Source organism: Hemiscyllium ocellatum, chromosome 36 (genome assembly GCF_020745735.1).
Source record: "Hemiscyllium ocellatum isolate sHemOce1 chromosome 36, sHemOce1.pat.X.cur, whole genome shotgun sequence".
Classification (NCBI taxonomy): domain Eukaryota; kingdom Metazoa; phylum Chordata; class Chondrichthyes; order Orectolobiformes; family Hemiscylliidae; genus Hemiscyllium; species Hemiscyllium ocellatum.
In genome coordinates this window covers 46,164,486-46,192,360 of record NC_083436.1, presented here as the reverse complement: position 1 = coordinate 46,192,360, position 27,875 = coordinate 46,164,486, and the positions used below count along the sequence as shown (strand labels likewise).

General features: G+C 40.7%; 1 protein-coding gene across 3 annotated transcripts in view; it reads left to right on the top strand.

Moving 5' to 3' along the window:
* LOC132833431 (sodium/hydrogen exchanger 9B2-like) overlaps positions 1-27,875 on the top strand; it is a 177,288-nt gene that overhangs the window by 128,837 nt on the left and 20,576 nt on the right. For all 3 annotated transcript variants that reach the window (XM_060851693.1, XM_060851691.1, XM_060851692.1), the window contains 3 exons: positions 14,523-14,629; positions 22,551-22,700; positions 24,793-24,901. In XM_060851693.1, the coding sequence (XP_060707676.1) occupies positions 14,523-14,629; positions 22,551-22,700; positions 24,793-24,901 (366 nt within the window). The remainder of the gene's footprint in view (positions 1-14,522; positions 14,630-22,550; positions 22,701-24,792; positions 24,902-27,875) is intronic.

The window sequence follows — 27,875 nt, the reverse complement described above, 5'->3', positions numbered from 1 at the left end:
TTGAGGAAGTGGCAAAGTTGATTGATGAGGGAAGGGCTATAGATGTCATAAACATGGACTTCAACAAAGTGTTGGATTAGGTTCGCCATGGTAGGCTGATGGAGAAAGCGAAGGTGTATGGATCCTAGCTAGATGGATAGAGAATTGGCTGAGCAACAGGAAACAGAGTAATGGTGGAAGGGAGTTTCTCAACATGGAGAACTGTGACCATTGGTGTTCCACAGAGATCTGTGTCGGGACCACTGTTGTTTGTGATATACATAAATAATCTGGTGGACGGTATAGATGGTCTGATTAGCAAGTTTGCAGATGATACTAAGATTGGTGGAGCAGATAATGAAGGGGACTGTCAGAGAATATAGATAGATTGGAGAGCTGGGCAGAGAAATGGCAGATGGAGTTCAATCCGGACAAATGCGAGGTGATGCATTTTGGAATATCCAGTTCAGGAGCGAACTATATAGTAAATGGAAAAGCCCTGGGGAAAATTGATGTACAGAGAGAGGTGGGTGTTCAGGTCCTTTGTACCCTGAAGGTGGCAATGCAGGTCAATTGAGTGGTCAAGACGGAATACTTTCCTTTATTGGAAGGGATATTGAGTACTAGCGTTGGCAGGTCATGTTACAGTTGTATATGACGTTGGTTCGGCCAGATTTGGAATACTGCATACAGCTCTGACTTGGAGGTGCCGGTGTTGGACTGGGGTAGGCAAAGTTTAAAAATCACACAATAGCAGGTTATAGTCTAACAGGATTATTGGGAAGCACTAGCTTTCAGAGCTATGCTCCAAAAAGCTTTTGGGGTGAATTTGATTTTGCAGAATTACATTTTATTTTGCTCAAAAATTGCATGAATCTATCTAAAACTCTGTAAAACTTTACAGAGGGTTTGTCAGTCTGACATCGCTTTGGGGCACAGACAGACTTCACACCTATTGTTTAAAAAGCTGAGCTATCTTGAAAATGTAATTTAAAAGTAGTTCTGGGATTTACATATCAAAGTACAGAAACAAGCACATACCTTTGTAAAAGATAAAAGTTTTAATCTGAGTGTTTATGGTATCACATCTCCATGACACTGGACTCCTTTGGCTATAAATTCTGAGAACATGATCTTAACCTCCACAACCACCTGATGAAAGAGTCGTGCACCAAAAGCTAGTGCTTCCAAATAAACCTGTTGGATTATAACTTGGTGTTGTGTGATTTTTAACTTTGCATACAGGTCTGGTCGCCACATTACCAAAAGGATGGGCGTGCTTTGGAGAGGGTGGAAAGCAAGTTCATCAGGATGTTGCCTGTTATGGAGGGCGGTAGCCGTAAAGATAGGTTGAGTAATTAGGGTTATTTTCATTAGAAAGACGGAGGTTGGGGGGGGGAGGGACCTGACTGAGGTCTACAAAAACATGTGAGGTATAGACAGGGTGGATATCAAGAAGCTTTTTCCCAGAGTGGGGGACTCAATTACTCGGGGTCACAAGTTCAATGTGAGAGGGGAAAAGTTTAAGGGAGATATGTGTGAAAAGTTCTTTACGCTGAGGGTGATGGGTGCCTGGAATGCGTTGCCATCGGAAGTGGTAGAGGGGGGCACAATAACGTTATTTAAGATGTATCTAGACAGGTACATGAATGATCAGGGAGCAGACAGTTACAGACTCTTAGATAGTTGGCGACAGGTTTAGATAGAGGATCTGGATTGGCACAGGCTTGGAGGGCCGAAGGCCTGTTTCTGTGCTGTAATTTTCTTTGTTCTTATAATTCTGCCTGTTGTTTACCTTGCCAGTACCTGCATAGTCCAAGTTTGATATGCTGGCATTACATCAGCCAGTTGGCTTGGGTAATGTTGGATAACAGTGATTCACAGCCTTCAAGTATATGCAGGGGACTTTCCTTCATGTTCCCTTTTCCTGCTAGAGGGTTGCATTGGTTGCACAAGTCAGCAGAACAAAAGGAGAGGGAGTATAGATTAATTTCTCATCTCTCAACTTTGTGCCTTGATGGGATTCTATGGTATTCACATGTTCTGGAACATAACTGAAAGAATTTCTAATTTATTGTGATGAACAATACTTTCAATGATTGTGTTAAAATTTCTGAAAATCTCGTGATTTACACACAAACAGAAATTGCTGGAGAAACTCAACAGGTTTGGCAGTATCTATAGAACGATAATTAACATTTTGAGTCCAGTGATACTTTTAGATTAGATTCCATACAGTGTGGAAACAGGCCCTTCGGCCCAATAAGTCCACATTGACCCTCCAAAGAGTGACCCATGCAGACCCATTCCCCTCTGACTAATACATCTAATACTATAGGCACTTTAGCATGGCCAATTCTCCAGGCCTGCACATTTTTGGACGGTGGGAGGAAACTGGAGCACCCGGAGGAAATGCACGCAGTCACGGGGAGTATGTGCAAACTCCACACAGACAATTGCACAAGGCTGGAATCAAACCTGGGTCCCTGGTGCTGTGAGGCAGCAGTGCTAACCATTGAGCCACCGTGCCGCCAAGATCTGAATTTCAGATCTTCAGCAGCTGCAGTTCTTTATTTATTTTCTTGTGTTCCACATATTGATTTACGCAGTCTTTAGTATTTATTTTGTTAATGGTTACGTTTAATATTCCTAACGTATTTTTATGTTGATTCATTCTCAAACTTACTTTAATGTTCTTTATTTTTTCGATGATGTTGGAGATAAGGCTGGTAAACAGACTTAACTTTTTGTTTTAGTCATCATCTTGATAAAGTATTAGCAGCTTCTGCAAATCTGTCCAATGTTTTGGGGGTTGTCAGTGTTTCTGAATGATGGCACACTGCATCGCCAGAAACAAGTACTGCAATGTAGAACACCCTTGAAATACCGTGAATTGTTTAATTTCCTCAAATACTGGAAAGGTGTCTTGTAAATTTGTGTAATTGCAACTGTTATAAATGTCCTGATTATCTTGGTCAGACCTAAGGAATTAATGCCAATTTTGCAGTTTCTATTTTTTGTTTGGCTGATTTTGTTCGAGCTAGAGAATGGAACTATTTCCTTCCATAGACAGTAGTTAATGTCAACGCCAAGTATTATTCAGCTAGGTGTAGACAGTTGCAGACTAAAACGGAACTCTACTGCTCTACAATTACATGTCTGAATGCAAATTTCAGCTGAGTTTTCCAAACTATACAATGACATTCTTAAGTCCCACACCAGCCAATCCCATTTCAGTGACAATGCTAATTTTTAGTTCCATTTTGTTCTATATTTGTTATGAACAAATTAAGCTCAGGCTCATTTCACATTAGACCTTTTTATCCAGTAGATTTAAATAAACTAGATTTCTTTTGACAATGATCTTAAATTTATGCCCTTTGTAATTTTTCCTTTTACACCTTTTTACCGATCAGTAGATTTAGTATTTCCAGATTACAGATGTAATTGTAAACACTGCTGTCAGTTATCTTCCTAACCTTTTATTCTTGACTTAAAAAGTTTTAGTTTCTCTACTCTTTTGCCTGACTCATCCTGATGTAATTTTGTCTGCATGACCCCTCCTTAAAAAAAGGCACCCAAATTAATAATAATAAAAAACTAACAATAAATAATAAGAATTGAGTCAAACCAATGTCCTGTCCCTTCCAGCAATTTACTGAAGGTCAGCGACATTAGACACCTGGGATTAGTTACTTGTTTTCTAGAAGTTCATGATTTGATATTAGTCCTTCTTAGCATTAAGGTAAATAAGTTCCCAGGTCCTGATGGAACCTATCCCAGAATACTGAGGGAGGTGAGGAAGGAAATTGCTGGGGCCTTGTACAAAATCTTTGTATCCTCTTTCATTACAGGTGAGGTCCCAGAGGGCTAGAGAATAGCCAATGTTGTTCCTTTGTTTAAGAAGGTCAACAGGGATAATCCTGAAAATTACAGCTCAGTGAGCCTTATGTTATGGTAGGGAATTTATTGGAGAAGATTCTTAGAGACAGGATTTACTCATATTTGAAAAAAATGGACTTATTAGCGATAGGTAGCATATCTTTCTGTGGGAGAGGTCATAGCTCACAAACTTAATTGAGTTGTTTTGAAGAAATTACAAAGTTGATTGATGAGGCCAAAGTGGTAGATATTGTCTGTATGGAATTTAGCAAGGCCTTTGACAAGGTCCCTCATGGCTGAAACAAGGTGAAGTCATATGGGATCTGTAGTGACTTGGTAAGATAGATACAGAACTGGCTTGGTCATAAAAAACAGAGAGGAGCAGTGGAAGGATATTTTTCATACTGGACATCTGTGACCAGTGGTGTTCCCATAGGGATCAGTGCTGGAATTCCTGATGTTTGTATATATGTAAATGATTTGGAAGAGAATGCAGGTGACCAAATTAGTAAATTTGCAAATGACACAAAGAATTAAGGGAGCTGTGAAGGATTGCCAGAGATTATAGCAGGATATGGATAGGCTAGGGAGTTGGGAGGAGAAATGGCAGATAGAATATAATCCAGTCAAATGTGAGTTGATGTATTTTAGTAGGTCCAATGCAGGTGAGAAGTATACAGTAACTGGCAAAACCCTTAGAAGCCAACATACAGAGGGATGTAGGCCTACAGGTCCACAGCTCCTCTAAAGTAGCAATGCAAACGGATAAGGTAGTCAAGAAGGCAATATGGTATGCTTACCCTCATTGGTCAGGGCATAGCTTTAAAAAATTGGCAAGTCTTATTCCAGCTGTATAGAACTTTAGTTAGATGACATTTGGAATATTGTGTATAGTTCTGGTCGCCACACTAGCAGAAGGATATGTGTTGAAGAGTGTGGTGTGGAAAAGCACAGCCGGTCAGGCAGAATCCAAGGAGCAGGAGAGATGATGTTTTGAGCATAAGCCCTTCATCATTCATTCTCCTGCTCCTCCGATGCTGCATGACCTGCTGTGCTTTTCCAGCACCATACTCTTAACTCTCTTCTCCAGCATCTGCAGTCCTCACTTTCTCCCACAGGATATGGTGTCTTTGAAGAGGGTACAGAAAACATCACCTCAGGGGATCTCCCATCCACCGCCTCCAACCTGATAGTCCCACAACCCCGCATTGCCCGTTTCTACCTCCTGCCCAAAATCCACAAACCTGACTGCCCCGGCCGACACATTGTCTCAGCTTGCTCCTGCCCCACTGAACTCATCTCTGCATACCTCTACAGGGTCCTGTCCCCCTTAGTCCAAGGACTCCCCACCTACGTTCAGGACACCACCCACGCCCTCCATCTCCTCCATGATTTTCGCTTCCCCGGATCCCACGCCTTATCTTACCATGGACATCCAGTCCCTATACACCTCCATCCCCCATCATGAAGGCCTCAAAGCCCTCCGCTTCTTCCTTTCCCGCCGAACCTGCTAGTATCCTTCCACTGACACCCTCCTTCGACTGACTGAACTGGTCCTCACTCTGAACAACTTCTCTTTCCAATCCTCCCACTTCCTCCAAACCAAAGGAGTAGCCATGGGCACCCGCATGGGCCCCAGTTATGCCTGCGACTTCTTGGACACGTGGAACAGTCCATCTTCCGCAGCTACACTGGCACCACCCCTCACCTTTTCCTCCGCTACATCGATGACTGTATCGGCGCTACCTCGTGCTCCCACGAGGAGGTTGAACAGTTCATCCACTTTACTAGCACCTTCCACCCTGACCTCAAATTTACCTGGACCGTCTCAGACTTCTCCCTCCCCTTCCTATACCTCTCCATTTCTATCTCGGGCGACCGACTCAACATGGACACTTACTATAAACCGACCAACTCCCACAGCTACCTAGATTACACCTCCTCCCACCCTGCCCCCTGTAAAAACGCCATCCCATATTCCCAATTCATTTGCCTCCGCCGCATCTGCTTCCAGGAGGACCAGTTCCAATATCGAACAACTCAGATGGCCTCCTTCTTCAAGGACCGCAATTACCCCTCAGACGTGGTTGACGATGCTCTTCACTGCATCTCCTCCACTTCCCGCTCCTCCGCTCTTGAGCCCCGCCCCTCCAACCGCCACCAGGACAGAACCCCACTGGTCCTCACCGACCACCCCACCAACCTCCAGATACATCGTATCATCCTTTGTCATTTCTGCCATCTCCAAACGGACCCCACCACCAGGGATATATTTCCCTCCCCTCCCCTATCAGCGTTCGGAAAAACCACTCCCTCCGTGACTCCCTCATCAGGTCCACACCCCCCCACCAACCCAACCTCCACTCCCAGCACCTTCCCCTGCAACCGCAAGAAATGCAAAACTTGTGCCCACACCTCCCTCCTCACTTCCCTCCAAGGCCCCAAGGGATCCTTCTATATCCGCCACAAATTCACCTGCACCTCCACACACACATCATTTACTTCCTCCGCTGCACACAATGTGGCCTCCTCTATATTGGGGAGACAAGCCGCCTACTTGCGGAACGTTTCAGAGAACACCTCTGGGACACCCGCACCAACCAACCCAACCACCCCGTGGCTGAACACTTCAACTCCCCCTCCCACTCCACCAAGGATATGCAGGTCTTTGGCCTCCTCCATCGCCAGACCATGGCAACACGATACCTGGAGGAAGAGCACCTCATCTTCCGCCTAGGAACCCTCCAACCACAAGGGATGAATGCAGATTTCTCCACCTTCCTCACTTCCCCTCCCCCCACCTTATCTCAGTCCCAAACCTCGGACTCAGCACCGCCTTCTTGACCTGTAATCTTCTTCCTGACCTGCAATCTTCTTCCCGACCTCTCCGGCCTATCACCCTCACCTTAACCTCCTTCCACTTATCGCATTCCCAACACCCCTCCCTCAAGTCCCTCCTCCCTACCTTTTATCTTAGCCTGCTTGGCACACCCTCCTCATTCCTGAAGAAAGGCTTATGCCCGAAATGTCGATTCTCCTGCTCTTTGGATGCTGCCTGACCTGCTGCACTTTTCCAGCAACACATTTTTAGCTCTGATCTCCAGCATCTGCATTCCTTACTTTCCCCTACAGAAAACATTAACCAGGATGTTGCCTGGTTTGGAGGGTATTAACTATGAGGAGAGATTGGACAAACTCTGTCTGTATTCACTTGAACATATGGAGGCTAAGGGGCGATCTGAGAGGTTTACAAAATTATGAGAGGTATGGACGGACAGCGAAAGGCTTTTACCCAGGATAGGAAAGTCAATTACTCACGAACATAGATTTAAGGTAAAAGGGGGAAAGTTTAAAGGACCCAAAAGAGAAAATGCTGGAAAATCTCAGCAGGTCGGGCAGCATCTGTAAGGAGAGAAAAGAGTTGACGTTTTGAGTCTAACTGACCCTTTGTCAAAGCTAAAATCAAAGCTGCCAGACCTGCTGAGATTTCCAGCATTTTCTCTTTTGGTTTCAGATTCCAGCATCCGCAGTCATTTGCTTTTATCGAAAGTTTAAAGGAGATGCAAGAGACAAGTTTTTTACACGAAGGGTGGTAAGTGCCTGGAATATGCTGCTGGAGGAGGTGGTAGAAGCAGATACAATAGCAATGTTTAAGAGGAATCTTAACAGATACATGAAAAAGCTGGGAATAGAGGATCATATAGAGGCAAAAGGTTTTTAGTTTAGAAAGATGTTATGTCACTGCAAGCTTGGTGAGCTAAAGGGTCTATTCCTGTGTTATACTGTTCTTTGTTTGTTCAATACGAGATACTTTGCTCATTTTCAGCATCTTAAATCACTTCCGTAAGCTAGCCAACACTTCAATTTGTCTGTACTGTTCTGATTTCAAACAAAATGTAAGCTTTTGGTCAAACAGGAAAACTTAATCTACATAGAAACATAGAAAAATACAGCGCAGTACAGGCCCTTCGGCCCTCGATGTTGCGCCGACCGAAGCTTACCTAACCTACACTAGCCCAATAACCTCCATATGCTTATCCAATGCCCGCTTGAATGACCATAAAGAGGGAGAGTCCACCACTGATACTGGCAGGGCATTCCATGAACTCACAACTCACTGAGTAAAGAATCTACCCCTAACATCTGTCCTATACCAACCTCCCCTTAATTTAAAGCTGTGTCCCCTAGTAACAGCTGACTCCATACGCGGAAAAAGGTTCTCACTGTCAACCCTATCTAAACCCCTAATCATCTTGTACACCTCTATCAAATCTCCCCTAAACCTTCTTTTCTCCAATGAGAACAGCCCCAAGTGCCTCAGCCTTTCCTCGTACGATCTTCCTACCATGCCAGGCAACATCCTGGTAAACCTCCTCTGCACCCGTTCCAGTGCCTCCACATCCTTCCTATAGTATGGCGACCAAAACTGCACACAATACTCCAGATGCGGCCGCACCAGAGTCTTATACAACTGCAATTATGTCCTGGACTTGATTGGCAAAATAACCACTCCAATCAAGCATTAGCTTAGACTGCAAATATCAGTCAAATTTATTAAAAATTAATGACATAAATGAGCAAATTAAATGTAAGGTGTAGCATAATAGTTGATATATACTCAATCCAATTCTCCTGTCTTTTCCCCATAACTTTGATCCCCTTACTAATCAAGAGTTGATCTGGCTTTCTCTTGAGTGCATGCCTGCTTACTATTGTCTAGGAGAAAGTGAGGACTGCAGATACTGGAGATCAGAGCTGAAAATGTGTTGCTGGAAAAGCGCAGCAGGTCAGGCAGCATCCAAGGAGCAGGAGAATCAACGTTTCGGGCATGAGCCCTTCTTCAGGATTCCTGATAAAGGGCTCATGCCAGAAACGTCGATTCTCCTGCTCCTTGGATGCTGCCTGACCTGCTGAGCTTTTCCAGGAACACATTTTCAGCTGCTTACTATTGTCATCTTGAGTATCATGTTGATTTCAGAATAATGGCTGAATGGAAGGAAATCAACTGTCAATGTATTACTCCCACTTAAAATACATAAAAACAAACATCCAAGACATCTCAACTTGTTTGACTCTAACAGAGAAACTGACCAATCTAAACATCATTCAAGCCAAAACAGATATTAGGAAATGGTTTTTGTAGCTCATGTACAGGTGTTATATATTGGTCCACAATGTCTGAAATGTTTTGTTGCTGACTGTAATATAGCAATGCTTAAGGGCTTATGCTCGAAACGTCGAATTCTCTATTCCTGAGATGCTGCCTAACCTGCTGTGCTTTGACCAGCAACACATTTGCAGCTGTGATCTCCAGCATCTGCAGACCTCATTTTTTACTCTAAGCAATGCTTAAGTGCAGACCTCAGTAAGGTGTTGCTGTCAACCTGAGCTAAAATTGATTAGATCAAGTCCTTGATTTGGAGGACAAGAGAACTTCAGATCGAAGAAAGACAGGCAGAAAGTACTTGTTTTTTTTATTATAGAAATATATCTGAAGATGTTTCACAGAACTGGAATCGGTCAGAAATCTATGCCAAGCTATTGCAGATGTGATCAAAGAGCTAGATTTAGAAGAACAAACTATCTACAAAGGCCACAGGAATAGAGGAGTAAGGAGGGACATGACAATGAGTTCATTTGAACATCGGTGTAAGCAAATTCAATTTTGGCACTGGGGCCGTTTCAATTTTGGCAAGGTCAGAAAGGTTTTTTTTTGAAAACAGGAAAATGATGATATAAGTTTTGAAAAGGAGGGTGAACAGTATCTGAGGATCTATTAAGTGGCAGTTAGCATGAGGATCAAGAAAAGAAGTTGTTAAGTAAGGAGGGGTTTGGTAGAAATTGGCATGAAAACTATAGGTGATTAATGTAGACAAGATGAGCTACACTAGGCCATGCAGAGAGATAGGATTAGAGTGATCAAACCAGTGTGCTTAGTAAGTAGAAGACAGTGAATGGACAAAGAAATCATTAGTATAAAAGGAAGGACTATGTCATCTCTTTGAACTATTCAATCAGCTCAGCTTCCATTGTAAACCTACAAATTTCTGATTTGGAGATGCCGGTATTGGACTGAGGTGTACAAAGTTTAAAAATCACACAATACCAGGTTATAGTCCAGAAGGTTTAACTGGAAGCACACTAGCTTTCGGAATGCTGTTCCTTCATCAGGTGGTTGGATTTCTGGATTATGTCATCTAGTAAGTATGAAGTTAGGAAGTTTCTCCCAGTTATTGTTGGAAATGAGGTTAGCTGAGTCAAGGATATTATGTTTACAGAGACAATTTATAGTTGACAAGAAAGCCAGCAGCATTCTTTGCTTTCAAGGATAATCCAAGAGTGATACAGAAGAGAGCAAGACATGATTACTGCTTAATGTGCTTCAGTCAAATGTGGCATTGGATGGCTAAGCCAGCTGTGTGCCAGAGCATTCGGGTCTTCTTGGGTTTGGGGAAGTGAAGATGTGGACCATTGCAAGGGAATAACCAAAATGGGAGAGTGTAAGTGTTTTACTGTGGACAAGAACATCAGAAGTGGAAGTAAGGGTAATGTTTTGTATTTGCAGAATGCACATGCCTTTCTTTAAATTGGGTACCTGTATTTAACAGTACATTGGCACTCTTCCTCAGCCCAGTTATCATTTCTCATTTGCTCCATCATTATGGACATGAGACACACTACCAGCGAATTGCTGCTTTTTTTACCATTAGCTATATTTTTGGAGAACGTGGGGATGGTTTCCCTTGACACCAAAAGTGGTAATGTTGCCTTCCTTCAGTACCCCAGGCTTTCTACTGTAAAAGAGGTATCTCAAGTAGGTCCTACAGACATCTTCTATTGCATGGTGGTCATTCCACATACAAAAAGAGACAGCTTTTAGTATCAAGAGTAGATCATAGCTCTTCTTTTCTGATGGTTAGGAAATTGACCCAAATGCCTTATATTTATGCTACAGCTTTTTGTCTTTGGGAGGAGCCAAAATTTTGGAAACGGCATGGTGGCTCAGTGGTTAGCACTGCTGCCTCACAGCACCAGGGTCCCAGGTTTGATTTCCGCCTCGGGCAACTGTCTGTGTGGAGTTTCCACATTCTCTCCGTGTCTGCGAGGGGTTTCCTCCGGGTGCTCCGGTTTCCTCCCACCGTCCAAAGATGTGCAGGTCAGGTGAATTGGCCATGCTATATTGCCCATAGTGTTAGGTGCATTAGTCAGAGGGGAAATGGGTCTGGGTGGGTTACTCTTCGGACGGTCGGTGTAGGGAATCTAATCTAAATTATTTATTTTTGAAGCATAACTGAAGTATCAACATTTTGATTGCAGAAAAAACATCTCAGATGTTTTTGATGGTGTTAGATGGGAGATAAATGTTGGTCAGACCATCAAGCAATGTAGTTTTTGTATGAATTGTGGAAGGAAAAGGGAAAAATAAGTTGATTCTCTCTCAAAAAAGCCTAATATGTAAATATGAAAGTTAGAACATAAAGCATAGAACGTAGAACAATACAGCACAGAACAGGCCCTTCAGCCCTCGATGTTGCACTGACCTGTGAACTAATCTAAGCCCATCCCCCTACACTATCCCATCATCATCCATGTGCTTATCTAAGGATTGTTTAAATCTCCCTAATGTGGCTGAATTAACTACATTGGCAGGCAGGGCATTCCACATCCTTACGACTCTCTGAGTAAAGAATCTGCCTCTGACACCTGTTTTAAATCTGTCATCCTCAATTTGTAGCTATGCCCCCTTGTACAAGCTGATGTCATCAGCCTAGGAAAAAGGCTTTCACTGTCTACCTGATATAATCCTCTGATCATCTTGTGTGTCTCTATGAAAACCCCGCTTAGCCTTCTTCTTTCCAATGAGAACAGACCCAAATCTCTCAGCCTTTCCTCATCAGACCTTCCCACCGGACCAGGCAACATCCTGGTAAATCTCTTCTGCACCTTTTCAAATAATTCCACATCCTTCCTGTAATGGGGTGACCAGAACTGCACACTTTTTTCCAAGTGCGGCCACACTACCGTTTTGTACAGTTGCAGTATGATATTACAACATTACGTATATGATAGATTACTTAAGTAAGGGGAAAAAGCACTGTTGAGTGGATGACCATCATTTGCTATTTCTTGGATGGATTTCTCTGACATAGCATAAGAAATATGAGTGTTAATAAGCCATATAGCCTTTCATTTTGCTCCATTTAATATGATCATGGCTAAACACCTAAATCAACTGTACTTTCTTTTCCTATTCCATGATTCCCATACTGCCAAAACATTTGTCAAGGCACTGAAAGGGTGATTTTAAGTCTTTATATCCTTTTTAGAACAGAGGAGATTTAGTTTTTGTTATTTAAACATTTACTCATGCATTCATGGGAGATGTACATACCATAAGATGGCATACATCTCCAACTTTTTTACACAAGCAAAGGCTTTATACTAATTCAATCAAAAGCAAGGTTCCAAACAACTATTTCCACAGAGAATTTCTGTCAAAACCTTACATATTTATTCACCTATTATTCTATCCATCAGTGTTCCCATTGCCTACATTCCAAGTAAGTAAACATGACTTATTATCTAACAATATCATTACATCTTCACATCTTCTAGCTGTAAGTACATCTTTTAACAGTAGGTATGTTCTTATGATTACCAGAAAATTTTTATTGTCCTTTTCTCCACTTTGAAGCATCTGCAGTTTGCTAAGGGGGTGGCACAGTTGGCTCAGTGGTTAGCACTGCTGCCTCACAGCGCCAGCGACCCAGGTTTGATTCCAGCCTCTGGTGACTATCTGTATGGAGTTTGCACATTCTCCCTGTGTCTGCGTGGGTTTCCTCTGGGTGCTCTGGTTAACTCCCACAATCCAAAAATGTGCAGGTTAGGCGAATTGGTCATGCTAAATTGCCCATAGTGTTCAGTGATGTATAGGTTACGAATATTAGTCAGGGGTAATATAGGGTAGGGGAATGGGTCTGGGTGGGTTACTCCTCGGAGGGTTGGTGTGGACTTGTTGAGCGGACGAGCCTGTTTCCATACTGTAGGGATTCTATGATTCTAAGATAAAAAAGGCACATTCAAACCTCAAATTGGCTTTGGTGTGAAATATTTCGGCATCGTACATTATGAAACCTGTAATGTCAACTGGTTGTGTTAAGGCCCAAGGACTTCAGTGTAAGATAGGGTAAGATTATCCTCCAAAAAAGTTACACTTTATTTAATATATAGAGAAAATAGTATGACTGTCATTTCTCATTGGATTCCATGGTATTTCAATCCAAAAGCTTGGGCTCCTCACATCCTCCATTTGTCAAATAATGTTTCGCAAAGGCATGGTATTGGAGCATGCGGTGGTGCAGTGGTCACATCACTGGACTAATCATCCATCGACTCAGACTAATGTTTTGGGTACATGGGTACAAATCCCACCAGTGCAGATGGTGAAGTTTGTATTCTGTAAAGTCTGGAATTAAAAGGAAGTCTAAAGACCATGTAATCATTACTGAGTATCATAAAAATTGGTTTACAAATATCGTTTAGAGATAGATATCGGCCATCTTTATTTTTGCCGATGTGGAGGCACCTCTGTATGGTGACTCTAGACCCACAGGGCTCCTTAACTAAGAATGGCAGTATCCTATGAATAAAAAATACATTATATTGAATTAAATCGTAAGTTAAGTCTTTTAAAAAAAATCACGTGAAACATGGGGTGTAAATTTGCTCGCTGAGCTGTAGGTTTGATATCCAGAGGAGAACCACCTATACGACGTATTCAAGAAGAATGGATACTCAAAAAGCACAGTGTGCAGATTCCTCAAGAACAAACCATGACAAGCAGACAAAACACAGCCAGAAACCCTAACCACCTTACCATATATCAAAGAAGTTTCAGAAATGACAGCCTGACTACTGAGACCCCTCGGAATCCTAGTAGCACACAAACCCACCAACACTCTCAAACAAAAGCTAACAAACTTAAAAGACCTAGTACAACCCATGGATAAAACCAACGTCATCTATGAAATTCCATGCAAGGACTGCCACAAACACTACGTAGGACAAACAGGAAGAAAGTTAGCCACCAAGATACACGAACACCAGCTAGCCACAAAAAAGACACGACCCCTCTCCCTCATAGCCCTACACACGGATGAAAAAAACCACCATTTCGACTGGGACAACACATCTATTCTGGGACAGGCTAAGCAAAGACATGCCAGAGAATTCCTAGAGGCCTGACACTCCGACCACAACGCCATAAACAAGCACATAGATCTAGATGCCATCTATCAACCCCTCAGAAAACGAACAGGAAATGACATCACCACAAACCCCAGGAACCCCATCCAGGAGAAAGATATAAATAGAAAGCAGGAGACAACAGCTTCGCTTCACTTGGAGGTCGCCACTGATGATGTTACCGAGCCAGGTAATGAGACGTCTGGATATCAAACCTACAGCTCAGCGAGCAAACCTACACTCTAAACCTCAACCTGAGCTACAAACCTTCACAACCCTTGCAATGTGAAACATAGTTGGTGCTTTCAGGACTATAAATAATATGTGGCTTGTGTCTTTTTGCTTTTATTTTTGTTGCCTTCTTGGTTTCTAATTTATTGAGAATAGAATTAATTAAATGCCACTTCTTTCTGAAGGTTCAATGGTTTCCAATATACTCAGAGGTTTCCTTGAAGTTCTAATTGGAATAGCAGCAGGTGCTGCTATTGGATTGTTCCTTCGATACTTTCCTAGCAGGGATCAGGTGAGCAGAAATGGTTCAGTTCTTAATATTTCTGAAAATGTTGTAAAATAAGAATATAACTTTCATTATGTTAGTCATTTTAATTAAAGGAAATAAGATCAAATTAATGATGTAAGTAAATTTAATATGGAACTATTCTATTACTTTCTGTTACTTTACCCATGATTTAAAACAATTAGAATAAGCATTTGCAGTCTAGCTGTTCTGAAGCTCTTTAGCAACCCTCATGATGAGGCAGTTCTGAAGAAGTGTCAGACCAGACTCAAAACACTGATTCTGTTTCTATTGCTGCATAAATGCTGCCAGACCCACTGAGTTTTGCTGGCAGTTGTTGTTTTTATTTTTATTTCAAACCTTTAACATTCATTGTGTTTTGCTTTTATTCTTATCATGATAAGACAGTTCTTCTGCAGATACAGAGGAATATTAACAACCTTCAAATTTTCTCCAATGCATGCTACCTTAGTACTGGAATATCTATGTGCTCTTAGTCTTGCCTTCTCTTTAAACTGTAGAAGTTGTTGGCTTGCCCTTTCTGATTCTTTTGTTATAACAGGTAAACATAAGATTTACATCAAAATTGGATTTTTTTGGATTAATGGTGCTGGAAGAGCACAGCAGTTCAGGCAGTATTCGAGGAGCAGCAAAATCGACGTTTTAGGCAAAAGCCCTTCACCAGGAATAAAGGCAGAGAGCCTGAAGCGTGGTGAGATAAGCTAGAGGAGGGTGAGGGTGGGGAAAAAGTAGCATAGAGTACAATAGGTGAGTGGGGGAGGGGATGAAGGTGATAGGTCAGGGGGAGGAGGGTGGAGTGGATAGGTGGAAAAGAAGATAGGCAGGTAGGGCAAGTCCGGACAAGTCATGGGGACAGTGCTGAGCTGGAAGTTTGGAACTAGGGTGAGGTGGGGGAAGGGAAAATGAGGAAACTGTTGAAGTCCACATTGATGCCCTGGAGTTGAAGTGTTCCAAGGCAGAAGATGAGGCTTTCTTCCTCCAGGCGTCTGGTGGTGAGGGAGCGGCGGTGAAGGAGGCCCAGGACTTCCATGTCCTCGGCAGAGTGGGAGGGGGAGTTGAAATGTTGGGCCACAGGGCGGTGTGGTTGATTGGTGCGGGTGACCCGGAGATGTTCCCTAAAGCGCTCTGCTAGGAGGGGTCCAGTCTCCCCAATGTAGAGGAGACTGCATCGGGAGCAACGGATGCAATAAATGATATTAGTAGATGTGCAGATAAAACTTTGTTGGATTTTTTGCCTATTTCAAATCAGCCTCTACCATCCAAGATGGAGAAAGTGAGGACTGCAGATGCTGGAGTACCAGAGTTGAAAAATGTGGTGCTGGAAAAGCACAGCAGGCCAGTCAGCGTCTGAGAAGCAGGAGAACCGACTTTTTGGGCATAAGCCCTTCTGCTCCTGCTCCTCGGATGCTGCCTGGCCTGCTGTGTTTTTCCAGCACCACATTTTTCAACTCTACCATCCAAGATGTCTTGCTATATATATTTTAGAGAAATAACGTGACTAATTTTAAAAGCCAACTTTGCGTGTTCAAATGTTATGGCTACTGAATTGTATAAAGATATAATTGTATGATTAATAGTATTTTGCTTGAAACCTACTGTGTAAATGACACATGCTCTTAATAATAAATAGTTTGGCAAACATATTCAGGCATTTAAGAAATGCACTGAGAGTTGTGAATATGTAAACTGTGCTAGTTGACTTACATTACTCCACTGTTTATTTTGCAAAAATGACATCTCGCGTTTAGTCTTGTCACTAATTTTATGTACTTACTGAATTACAATAATAATCACTTATTAAAATTGCCATAGAATATTAGGATTTTTTAAATCCATTAGTAGGATGTGAGACTCATGAGCAAAGTCAGCATTGTTACCCTTGAGAAAGTGGTGAATGGTGAACCACTTTCTCCACCTGCTGCAATCAGTCTATTGTAGTTACATCTATAGTGCTGCTAGGAAGGGAGACAGTTTTAATCTTTTATTGTTTCATGGGATGTGAGTGCCACTGGTAGTCAGGATCTGTTATTCACCCTTAATTTCCCTTGAACTGACTGTCTTGCTGGGCCATTTCGAAGTGAATCAGCCACTTTGCTGTTGGTCTAGAGTTGAGTGTAAGCCAGATGAGGTAAGGATGGTACATTTTCTCCTCTAAAGGGCAAAGATTTGAACCCATGTTCACAGAGTGTTAGCCCAGGCCTCAGAATTACTATTGTATTGACGTTTCCATTGTATCATAATTTTCCCCTTTTTAACTGCATCACATTTATTAGCTTAATGCCAATCAATTGCTAGCCCAGTCAATCACATTCTTTCATGTAGTTAATTGTGAAATTTGAAAATGTCCAATTCGAAGTATTACAGTTAACTCCAACAACAACTTACATAAATATTGCAACTTTAATGTAATAGAGCATCCCGAGATGCTTCATGGAAAATTTTGAATCAAAGGCTTTTCCATTCTGTCTCTCTTATTTACTCTTCGTTAAATGTTTTCTTCTCTTCAGTTTTCTTTCTGAACCTGATTTGATTCCAATTCATCTGATTTCCTTTTTCTTTGTTTCTTTTTCTTTCAATGTCTGATTCTCCTTTGTTAAGGAGGTATGTTGAGAAAACGTTGAGGCTAAGCTCTATAGGATGGCACTCAGATAGATAGCCAGGTGCTTTTACCAAAGATGTTGGCCACAAAAGAGGAAAATGAGGAAGTCAATGGCCCTTCCAGTTACATTTAATTGGAGTAAATTTACGCTCATCTGTACCAGCTAGCACATAGGCAGCCTGATAATTTATCAGTAATGGAGGAGTTGGAAAGATAGTGGCAAGGTCCCAGATTCCCTGATACCTTTGCAGTGTTGTTACCAGTTCAACATTTTAACAAGTTCCAAAGTAAATTGTTTTTACACTGAAAATTACAGAAAAAAATTAAAACACTCAAGATGCATCGCACCATCCTGCTATATTAGTCAACATATAATGAGTTACATTATTGTTTCAGTGCATGTGTCATTCCACTGCCTGTTTTCATTATATACTATCTCGCCTTCCTGTTGTTTCCCTTCTGTATCAACTCTCCAACTTGTAGTTTGTGAATCATGAGAGCAATATATTCCTAAATACTATCTGATTTTAGACTATTGTATTCTACAAATGTAGTGACAGTGCCCTGAAGTTGATTTTCATGACTCATCCCTAAATAATGTGTATCAGAGATCATGTGTACTTACTGACTACTTTTACTATTTGGTTCAACTGTATACCAGTGGTTTAGATGATATTTTGTCAACAAACAAGTTGAAAAGAGTCTGTGTGTGATAAACAGATGAATCCAAGCAGGAGTTGCCTTGTATGCAGTAAAGTAATGATACACCTACAGTTTATTGTAGTATGGCGCTGTATATGTTTGTGAGTTTAACCATAATTGCCAGTCAGCACTGTACTAAGCATACCTGAAATAGATTAATGTATGATGACTAAAGTGCAATTAGCCAAATAATTAGGTATTAGTACTGAGTAAACTAAGACAAGCTGCAATTTTCTGCATTCAATTTTTAAAATGTAATCAGACCTAATGCAGAAAGTGTGCACTTGATCTAATCCTCCTGAAGATGATGGTACTGGCAGCAGGCTGTACCACCAAGCACGATAATTTTGATTACACTTAACAATTCTGGACCTGAGAGGTGAAAAGCAACAAAAACAACCTGTCTGCCGGTAGTTATTTTCTTTCAGATAGTAGATTATTTCACCAAGGTGGAAGAGTCGAGAAATACATACACATTCATTAATTTGCTTTGGAAATGTTTCATAGAGCCACCTTTCTGGGAGCAAAGCATCACTTGTAATACACTTTCATAACCTCATTTGATGATGGTGCTCAATTTAATATATGAGTTTTGTCCTTCAATACTTTACAGTTTCTAATCTTTATTTGAGTATTTGGATCAGAGTGGTGCTGGAAAAGTGCAGCAGGTCAGGCAGCATCCGAGGAGCAAGAAAATCGATATTTTGGGCAAAAGCCCTTCATCAGGAATGGGAGCCTGATGAAGGGCTTTTGCCCGAAACGCCGATTTTCCTGTTCCTCGGATGCTGCCTGACCTGCTGTACTTTTCCAGCACCATTCTGATCTAAGGTCTGGTTTCCAGCATCTGCAGGCCTCACTCTTGCCTACTTTATTTGAGTATTTGTTGACTGTTGAACAATGGAGGAGGTACCGTGAATCCTTCAGTGTCCACACAAGTGTACTTCACTGCAGAAAGTGGTTGATTTGGATCTAACTGGGGACAAGTAACCTGTGGGACTGGCATTAAGATCTTTACAGTTTAGTATTTTTGGTAACAATCTAGATATATGTCTTGGAGAAATTACTGCAGATTTGAAAACTTTTTAAAATTGTAACAGAATTGTGGCGGATGATTTAGTACTACAGTTAGATCCAAATGCACTAGATGATTGGGCCTGTCATTGGCAAGTGGAGTGTCATATACCTAGACAGGACAAATGTTTAACATGTGTACGTTCTTCAAAGAAAAGAACTGAAGTCAGAGGGACATTTTAGTGCATTATTATCGAACGGTTCTTAACCAATGTTGTGAAGCAACAACTAAATAATCATGGATTTTTAAGCCCATTCATTCAGTATATAATTAACTATGCTACTCTTTCCTGTACAAGTTGTTGGCTAGGTCCAGTTTAGAATATTGTGTGCAGATTTAGTCTTCGAGTAAAAAGTGAGGTCTGCAGATGCTGGAGATCAGAGCTGAAAATGTGTTGCTGGTTAAAGCACAGCAGGTTAGGCAGCATCCAAGGAACAGGAAATTCGACGTTTCGGGCTCTCTGGCCCGAAATGTCGAATTTTCCTGTTCCTTGGATGCTGCCCAACCTGCTGTGCTTTAACCAGCAACACATTTTCAGCTCAGTGCAGATTTAGTCTTCCTACCTGGTGAGTTAGTAAGCAATGTTGATATTTAGAAATAGTCTCTAACTCCTTGATTTAATCCCAATACAATTTTTCTTAGATTGGATGGTAACTACATTGTCAGTGTTGTCTAAATAGAATGTCCAGACATGAATACGATGAACAAACTGAGGCTATGTATGCTTTACTACAGTCACAATGACCCTACTTATTTCAGTTTAGCAGATCACCATGTATATGCCAAAGGAGTGGTTTGCAATTAAAACAGATACCTATTCCTTATTGTTTGTAAAATTCACAGCACCATCAGAACAACAAGAAGGTTATTCAATTTGAACATTGCTGAAAAGGACATATTTTTGCAAAGCTGACCATACCTAACCAGCCATGCTTATAAAACTCAGAACAATATGTCCAATACTAGCGATGATTCTGCGATTGGACAACAATTGCTAAATAATTCCGAGTCAGTGAAGAGTTTTGCTGAACCAATTTCAGATTGTCATTTGAGCTCGCAGTGTTGCATACGTGTGTATGCTGGAGACTTTATACATTAATATACCGAACCATGATCATTGCAGGCAGAAAAATCGTGTACATGGACTGCATCTGTTTCAACTCAACAAAATAGGTAACAGGCACACTCTAGTTCATTTCTCAGGGCATTGCCTTAACCAATCAGAGCCAACCTGCCTGGTTTAGAATTTTAAAAAAAGCTTGGCAGTTAACTGCCAGTCATTTAACTGAATCATTCTTCATGGCAATGCCGCTAGCAATCAAAGTCTACTTGATTAACGTTCATATCATATAGTATTTCTTTGATTATCCTTATGCGTGCAAGATGAAAAGCTTTGACAAAATGTCTTTTCTTCAGCAATACTCAAATTGAATTCATCATACAACTTTGGTTGTTTGGTGAAACATTATTCAATTTCTGGATCAAGAGTACCATGTATCAACTAACTTGCTTCTTATCCAAATCAGTGGACAGACTTGTATGATTAACCTAGGTGTGTTAAAACTTGTATTTATCTTGTTACTTTTATTTTGGGAATAAACTGCTCATTAGCTCCTTGTATTTTTAATATGATTTGGAGGTGCCGGTGTTGGACTGGGGTGGACAAAGTTAACAATCGCACAACCCCAGATTATAGTCCAATAGGTTTTTTCGGAAGCAGTTCTTCATCAGGTGGCTGTGGAATATAAGGTCATATGACATAGAATTTATAACAAAAGATTACATGAGATGCCACTGAAGTGGTATATTGAGAAAACCTGGATTATTTGTTTGGTCTTTCATCTTTTAGAATGATCATGTTAGTTTTTGTTCTTTCATATGTAAATCCCAGAACTTTTTTAAAAGCTCCAACAGAACAACACACTCATGCAGACCCTCTGTCATATGCTCACACATACATCCTCACACTCACACCCACAAATACACCCTCTCACAGACTTATACCTCATTACACACTCTCTCACAGACACGCACTCACATGCTCACACTCACTCTGTCTCCCCTGCATCACACACATATAGTTTGTGGGGTGAACTTGTACTTGCAGACTTACATTTTATTTTGCTCAAAAGCTGCATAAATTAATGTAAGATTCTTTGAATCCCACTTTAGAAATAGAATCAGTCTGAAGATTGGGACACAGACAGACTTTAACCTCAATGCAATATCTGAGCTGAGTTGGCACCTACTGTTAAAGCTATCTTGAGAATGTAACTTTTAAAAAGTTCTGGAATTTAAGTATGAAAGAACCAAAACTAACATGGTCATTCTAAAAGACTTAACAATCCAGGTTTTCTCAATATATCGTTTCAGTGGCATCACACTGTAACCTTTTGCTCTAAATTCTGTGTTGTACTCTACAACCACCCGATGAAGGAGCAGCGCTCCGAAAGCTAGTGCTTCCAAATAAACCTCTTGGACTATAACATGGTGGTTATGTGATTTTTAACTTTATTTTGAATATGAATTTGTTCAAACCCTTTGTCGACTTTTGCATAAGTATTGTGAGATTTTTATATTGATAAACAATGGATAACTAGATAAAATTACCAAACTCTAATCTGGAGCTTTGGGTGATTTAATGAACACTACGGGCAATACACGAATGGATTTGAAATCCTACCTGGGCCTGGAGTTCAAATCACCAGCTTGGAATTAGTGTGCCACCTTTTTACAGGAACTGTTACTAGGTGCTTTGACCAATTTTGGCTATTTTTGTGCTGGAAGCAACCGTCAAATTGGATCATAACAGCTACTATACTTCAATTCACTGACTGTCATAGCTATTGTTATAATATATATAAGGTGTGCCTATGTATATATAGGTAGCAAATTATAAAAGTTCAAGAAATAGTTTGGTAATTGAAAGATGTGGACACATTGACATGTTATTTTTTAAATGTACAATGAGTAAACTCTAATTCTTATCTACATTCGGAGTTTGAGTAAAATTGGGGATGGTCACAAAGTTTCATTCATTCTGGTGACACTATGCTAGCGAGATTAGTACTTTAAGAAGGGTGACCATTGAAATGATGTCCTTCAACGAATGAATTCCAAACTGAACTGATGTAGCAACAGAATTTTAAAAAGTGATAGTTGATGATTTTTATTTGGTCAATGAAATCTGAAACACAGAAACCAACACCATATTTGAGTCTCTGCAACAAGTTGCTGAGATATCAGTGTGAAGGAGTTCATATTTTCATTATAGAGAACACGTCTTCCATGAGTATAAATTGCATGTATCCAAATCTAGCTTGTTAAGAACAGTAAAGATTTGGAATCCCCAAATAAAAATTGTAACCGCTGAATTCAAACATTTGTAAAACTCCCAGCACAAAACACAAGCTAACAATCATTATTCTGGCAACTTTTTACATGGTTTGATCTTTTAGCAGAAGTATGTGCACCTTTGTCTGTATTGTCAAATAAAAACAAGTGTGTAATGAAACTTTATTCTTCCTTTGCAGGAGGATCTTGTGATGAAGCGCTCTTACCTCCTGCTGGGTCTTGCAGTGTTTGCTATTTTTGCTACAGGAGTCTTTGGTTTTCCTGGTTCTGGAGGACTATGCACAATTGTCATGGCTTTTCTTGCTGGGGTCGGATGGGTTGATGGCAAGGTAGTGTAACAGTTTTCCAATTCAGCCTTTTGGAGGCTGATTCATTAATTAATTGAACCCTTTCTTGTCGAAGCAAGATTCGACATGTGACTTATAGTAATGGCATGTAGTCATTTATTGAAAAATTCCAGTCAGTACGAAGTAATAAACTTTAAAAGTAGAGTGATTCATCTTGCATCTACAGAATGTGATTATAAAGCAAAACAGTTATTCTAATATCTCATTAATGGAGCCATATGTGGAGTATTCTGTGCTGTTATAGGCCCTCCTCTCAACATGCTTTGATATAATAAAGGGAATCACAAGAGTTCTGAAAGCAAAGGTTCTAGGAATGATGAGTGCAAGTATGTAAAAGATCTATGTGCTCAAAATTGTATTATGTAGTCTGGCTAACACTCCAAGGTATTACTGGAGTTTTGATTTTACAGTCGTTAAGATGGGATTTTAGAGTGACATCATCAGACATGAGCAGGGCAATGTTCATCCCTCAGCAAACAAGATCAAATATCTGTTATTCGAAACCCTGAATCTCTACCCTCTAAACATTAGCAGATCCAAACTCTGTTGTCCTTATCCTATCCCAAACAAAAAACATCTATTCATCGTGCATTCTTAACAGAGCACAACTTCCAAAAGCATTTCATAGTTTGATAAAAAAAATTTTTACATTGGATAGGCTTTAAGGAGAACATTTAGGAGGAAAGAGAAGTTGTGAGGCAGAAAGGATTTGGAGGGGTTTTGTCTTTAAGGCTGTGCAGCTGAAAGCATTATATTTGTAGAGGGATTAAATCAGTGATGATAAAAAGATCAGGATCAGAGGAGCATAAATATCTTGGTGGCTTATAGAATTGGAAAAGATTACAAAGCTAGGCAGGGACAGAGCCATGTATAGATCTGAACACAATGGGTATTTTAAAACTAAGGCATTCTTTAATTGGGAGTTAGTGTTGCTCTGCCAGCACAATGGGTAATGGTGAGTCAGTATGCAATGGCAAAGATTTGGATGATTTCAGTTTACCAAAATTAGAATGTGGGAGACCAGTCAGGAGTGCCTTGGAATGTAGCCAAATCTAGAGTAAATGGGTGGGGATCCTCGAGGGAAGAGTGTTCATAGCATGCTAGAATATCAAATTCAGTTTGAGGGCAAGAAACTCCATTCCCACACTAGGTTCTGAAGTTAAAAGTAATTACGTAGGCATGAGGATAGATTTCGCCCTGGTGGACTGGTCAGGAAGACTAAAAGATAGGACAGTCAGTGAGTAGTGGTAGATATTTAAGGAGACATTCAATTCCTTCCAACTAAAATATATTCCAGAGCAAGAAAATTTGTAGGAGGGGGGAAATTCATGTTTAAACAATGAAGTTAAAGATAAGATACACTTAAAAGACATTTGGATAGGTGCATGAATAGGAAAGGTTTAGAAGGATATGGGTGAAATGCAGGCAAGTGGGACGAGTTTAGTTTTGGGAAACTTGGTCAAAATGGATGAGTTGGACCAAAGGTTCTGTTTCCATGTTCTACGATTCTATAAAGACAAAAAGTAAAGCATGCTTTTTAAAAATTTCTTCATGGGATGTGGATGTCACTTGCAGACTGCAAGATTGGGAAACTTTTAAGGATCAACAAAATACTGTTGATCCTTAGTAATGTTTCACAGCTGAAATTAGGTGATGATAATGCACAGTATATTCATTTGTTATGGAACATCTGAGCAACAAGCAGTGGAATGACTATCGAGTCAAAGGTGTGGAATTTGTTTTGGATGTGATAAGAACATTAAAAACAAAGTTTAAGCCTTCCCAAAGATCACTTGTAAGTAAAACTGCCATTTGAGTTTTTGCCAAAAAGTCATTCTGATGATATTGGATATATTTGTGGGCTAACAGAATATAAAGAGGTTGAGTTGGTTGTGATACTCATGCACGGATAGTTGACATTATGTGCTTGATCTCTGCAGGACATTAATTCAATGGTGTGTGGAAAGACTTTAACTTAGATTTCAAGGTTTATGTTGTGCTTTAAGGCCATCATTTATTGAAATCTATCTTCTTTTAATATTTGCAAATTTTCTTTCTATTCTCTGGCTTGTAGGGTGGAGCAGAGGGTATCACAGCTAACGCCTGGGCCATCTTCCAGCCATTACTGTTTGGATTGATTGGGGCAGAAATATCCGTTAGTTCACTAAACTCATATACCGTCGGTAAGAGATTTCAAATTTGATTAAAGAGTATATATTACTGTTGGGTTCCAACTAAGTAAGATGATCATTGAGATTGAATATTGCAGGTAATTTAGGAAGGGAGGAATGGCAGAGTTTTGCTTTATTCTCTATTTCTGAATAATTCTTCTTAAGCGGTCCCTCAATCGGTGGCACAGTGGTTAGCACTGCTGCCTCACAGTGCCAGAGACCTGGGTTCAATTCCCACCTCAGGGAACTGACTGTGTGGAGTTTGCACATTCCACCTGTGTCTGCGTGGGTTTCCTCCGGGTGCTCCGTTTTCCTCCCACAATCCAAAGATGTGCAGGTCGGGTGAATTGGCCATGCTAAATTGCCCGTAGTGTTAGGTAAGGGGTAAATGTAGGGGTGTGGGTGGGTTGCGCTTCGGTGGGTTGGTGTGGACTTGTTGGGCCGAAGGGCCTGTTTCCACACTGTAAGTAATCTAATCTAATCTAATCAATCAAGAATGGCATTGGTAACACACCTCTCTTCAGTAATATTCAATATCGTCACTTTTTCATGATCATTTGATCTATTATCAGCTTTGGCTCAGTAGATTTCACACTGACCTCTGAGTAGGAAAATCATGGTTCAACCTCACTCTAGAAACATGAGCGTAAAATCTAGGCCTAAATGTAACAACTAATCTACTTGCACTAAGTACTATGTATAATCAGAAATGATTGATTTAAGCTGGAATTAAATGAGGCCCCGACTGCCATGTTATGTGAAGTTAAAAGATCCTAAAGCTCAGTCTTAAAGAACTGAATGTGTCCAGGCCATCACTACCCCATAACCAACACCACACAAAAAAAATTAACATCTATTTCGAATCAACTAAATGGGTGACAGCTATTCTGTGGTTCATTTCTCAGGGAAGTGCCTTGACTAATCAGAGGCAGCCTATCTTGTTTAAAATGCTTTCAAATATCAGTAACTGGTGCACTACCCATGGCAGCACCTCCACCAATCAGATTCCACTTGTTAACAATCAGCATGCTCCTCCCATAGAATATAAATTAGTATTCTTCAAATTGTCCTGATAAGTACAAGCAGAAAAGTTTTGAAAAAATGTGCCTTTTTTCAACAATACTCAAGACTGAAATTGTTTGCGTCATTGTGGGACCTTCCTGTGAAAAGAAGTACTTTTTGTAAGCACTGAATGTCTCAAAGCATTTCACAATCATTTAAATGTAATCATTGTTTTCGTGTGGGAAGCACAGCAATCAGTTAGTTGTGGGATCCTACAAACAACAATGTGATGATGCCTGGATAATTTGTTATTTTGATTGATGGATCATTACTGTCCCTAAGTCACCTGGGAAATCTTCCAGCTTTTCTTCAAAGTTCAAAGGATGTTTGTTTTATCCAAACAAAACTGCATCTCTGACAATGCCCTTCCTCATTACAGAACTCTTGTGTCAACTTTGATTTTTTTTCTCTCAATCCCTGGAATGTAGACCTTGAACCCTGAACCATGTGACCCAGAGATGAATGTTACTGACTGAGCTGTGGTGATACCAGGTGCCAATTGACTGTCAATTTTACCTACAGATAACAATGATGAGTTTTCAAAGGTTTTAGTTTAAAGTACTTGGGACGATTTGAGCAGCCACAAGTTGCTACACAATGGAAGTCCATTCCTTCCTATAACTGAGTTTTGTTTGAGATAGACAGCTGATGTTCCATTTAAAGCTGGGACACGCCTTAAAATGCCATTGAAGAAACATCCTCTACAGGCACTTAGACCCAAGGACACAGGATATTGCAGTACTGGGAATACAAGTCTTCCAGGGTTTGATAGCACTGAAGGAGTGACCAGATCTCTAGGAACTGACCAGAGGCTTCTGGAGTCTGCTAGCACATGAGAAACTCTGTGGGTCAATATAAGCGTATGAATTAGGAACAGGAATAGGCCACTCAGCCCTTTGAAACTCCTCTACAATTCACTAAGACCATGGTTGATCTGAAAATTCTGTATTCCCACTTACTTTTACTGTCCTTTCTCCTCCTGCTAATCAAGAGTCCCAGAGGTGGCTCTGTCTTAAAGATATTCAAAAGCTGCACTTCCACTGCCTTTTCATGAACAATATTCCAAAGAATCACGACCCTCTGGGGGAGGAAATTGCTCCTTACCTCTGTCCAAAACAGGCAAGCCCTTGATTACAAATAGTGACTCTAGCTTTAGATTCTCCCAAATGAGGAAATATTCTTTTCACATTCATTCTATCTGAACTCCTCAGGAGCTTGTATGTTTTAATTATCTAAGCTCCAGTGGATACAAACCTAGCCTGTCCAACCTTTCCTCATGAGATAAATACTCTCATTCTAGGTATTAGTCTAGTTTCCAATGCATTTCCATCCTTTTCTTAAATAAGATAATAAATAAGCAGTGTGCACTATATTGGGCAAAGTACTCCAAATGTAGTTTCATCAATCCCCTGTATAACTGAAGCATAACCTCCTTACTTTATTCAATTCCCCTCATAATAAGCATGAACCCACTATTAACTTTCCTAATTACTTGCTGTACTTGTGCATTGACATAGAGTCACAGAGTCCTACAGCATGGAGACAGGGCCTTTGGTTCATGCCCACCAAAATATCCATCTACATTTGAGATGTGGGAGGCTTTCAAAGATAGATTAAAGATAGTGCAGGATAGGCATGTCCCGCTGAAGGCAAAGGATAGGAAGGTCAAGATTTGTGAACCGTGGATGACAGGAGAAATTGTACGATTAGCCGAGAGGAAAAGGGAAGCGTACATAAGGTCAAGGCAGCTAAGAACAGAACGGACTCTGGAGGAATATCGGAAGAGTAGGACAAGTCTTAAACGAGGAATCAAGTGGGCTAAAAAGGGTCATGAAATTGCTTTAGCGAGCACAATTAAGGAGAATCCCAAAGCATTTTATTCTTCTATAAGAAGCAAGCAGGTAACTAGAGAAAGGATTGGTCC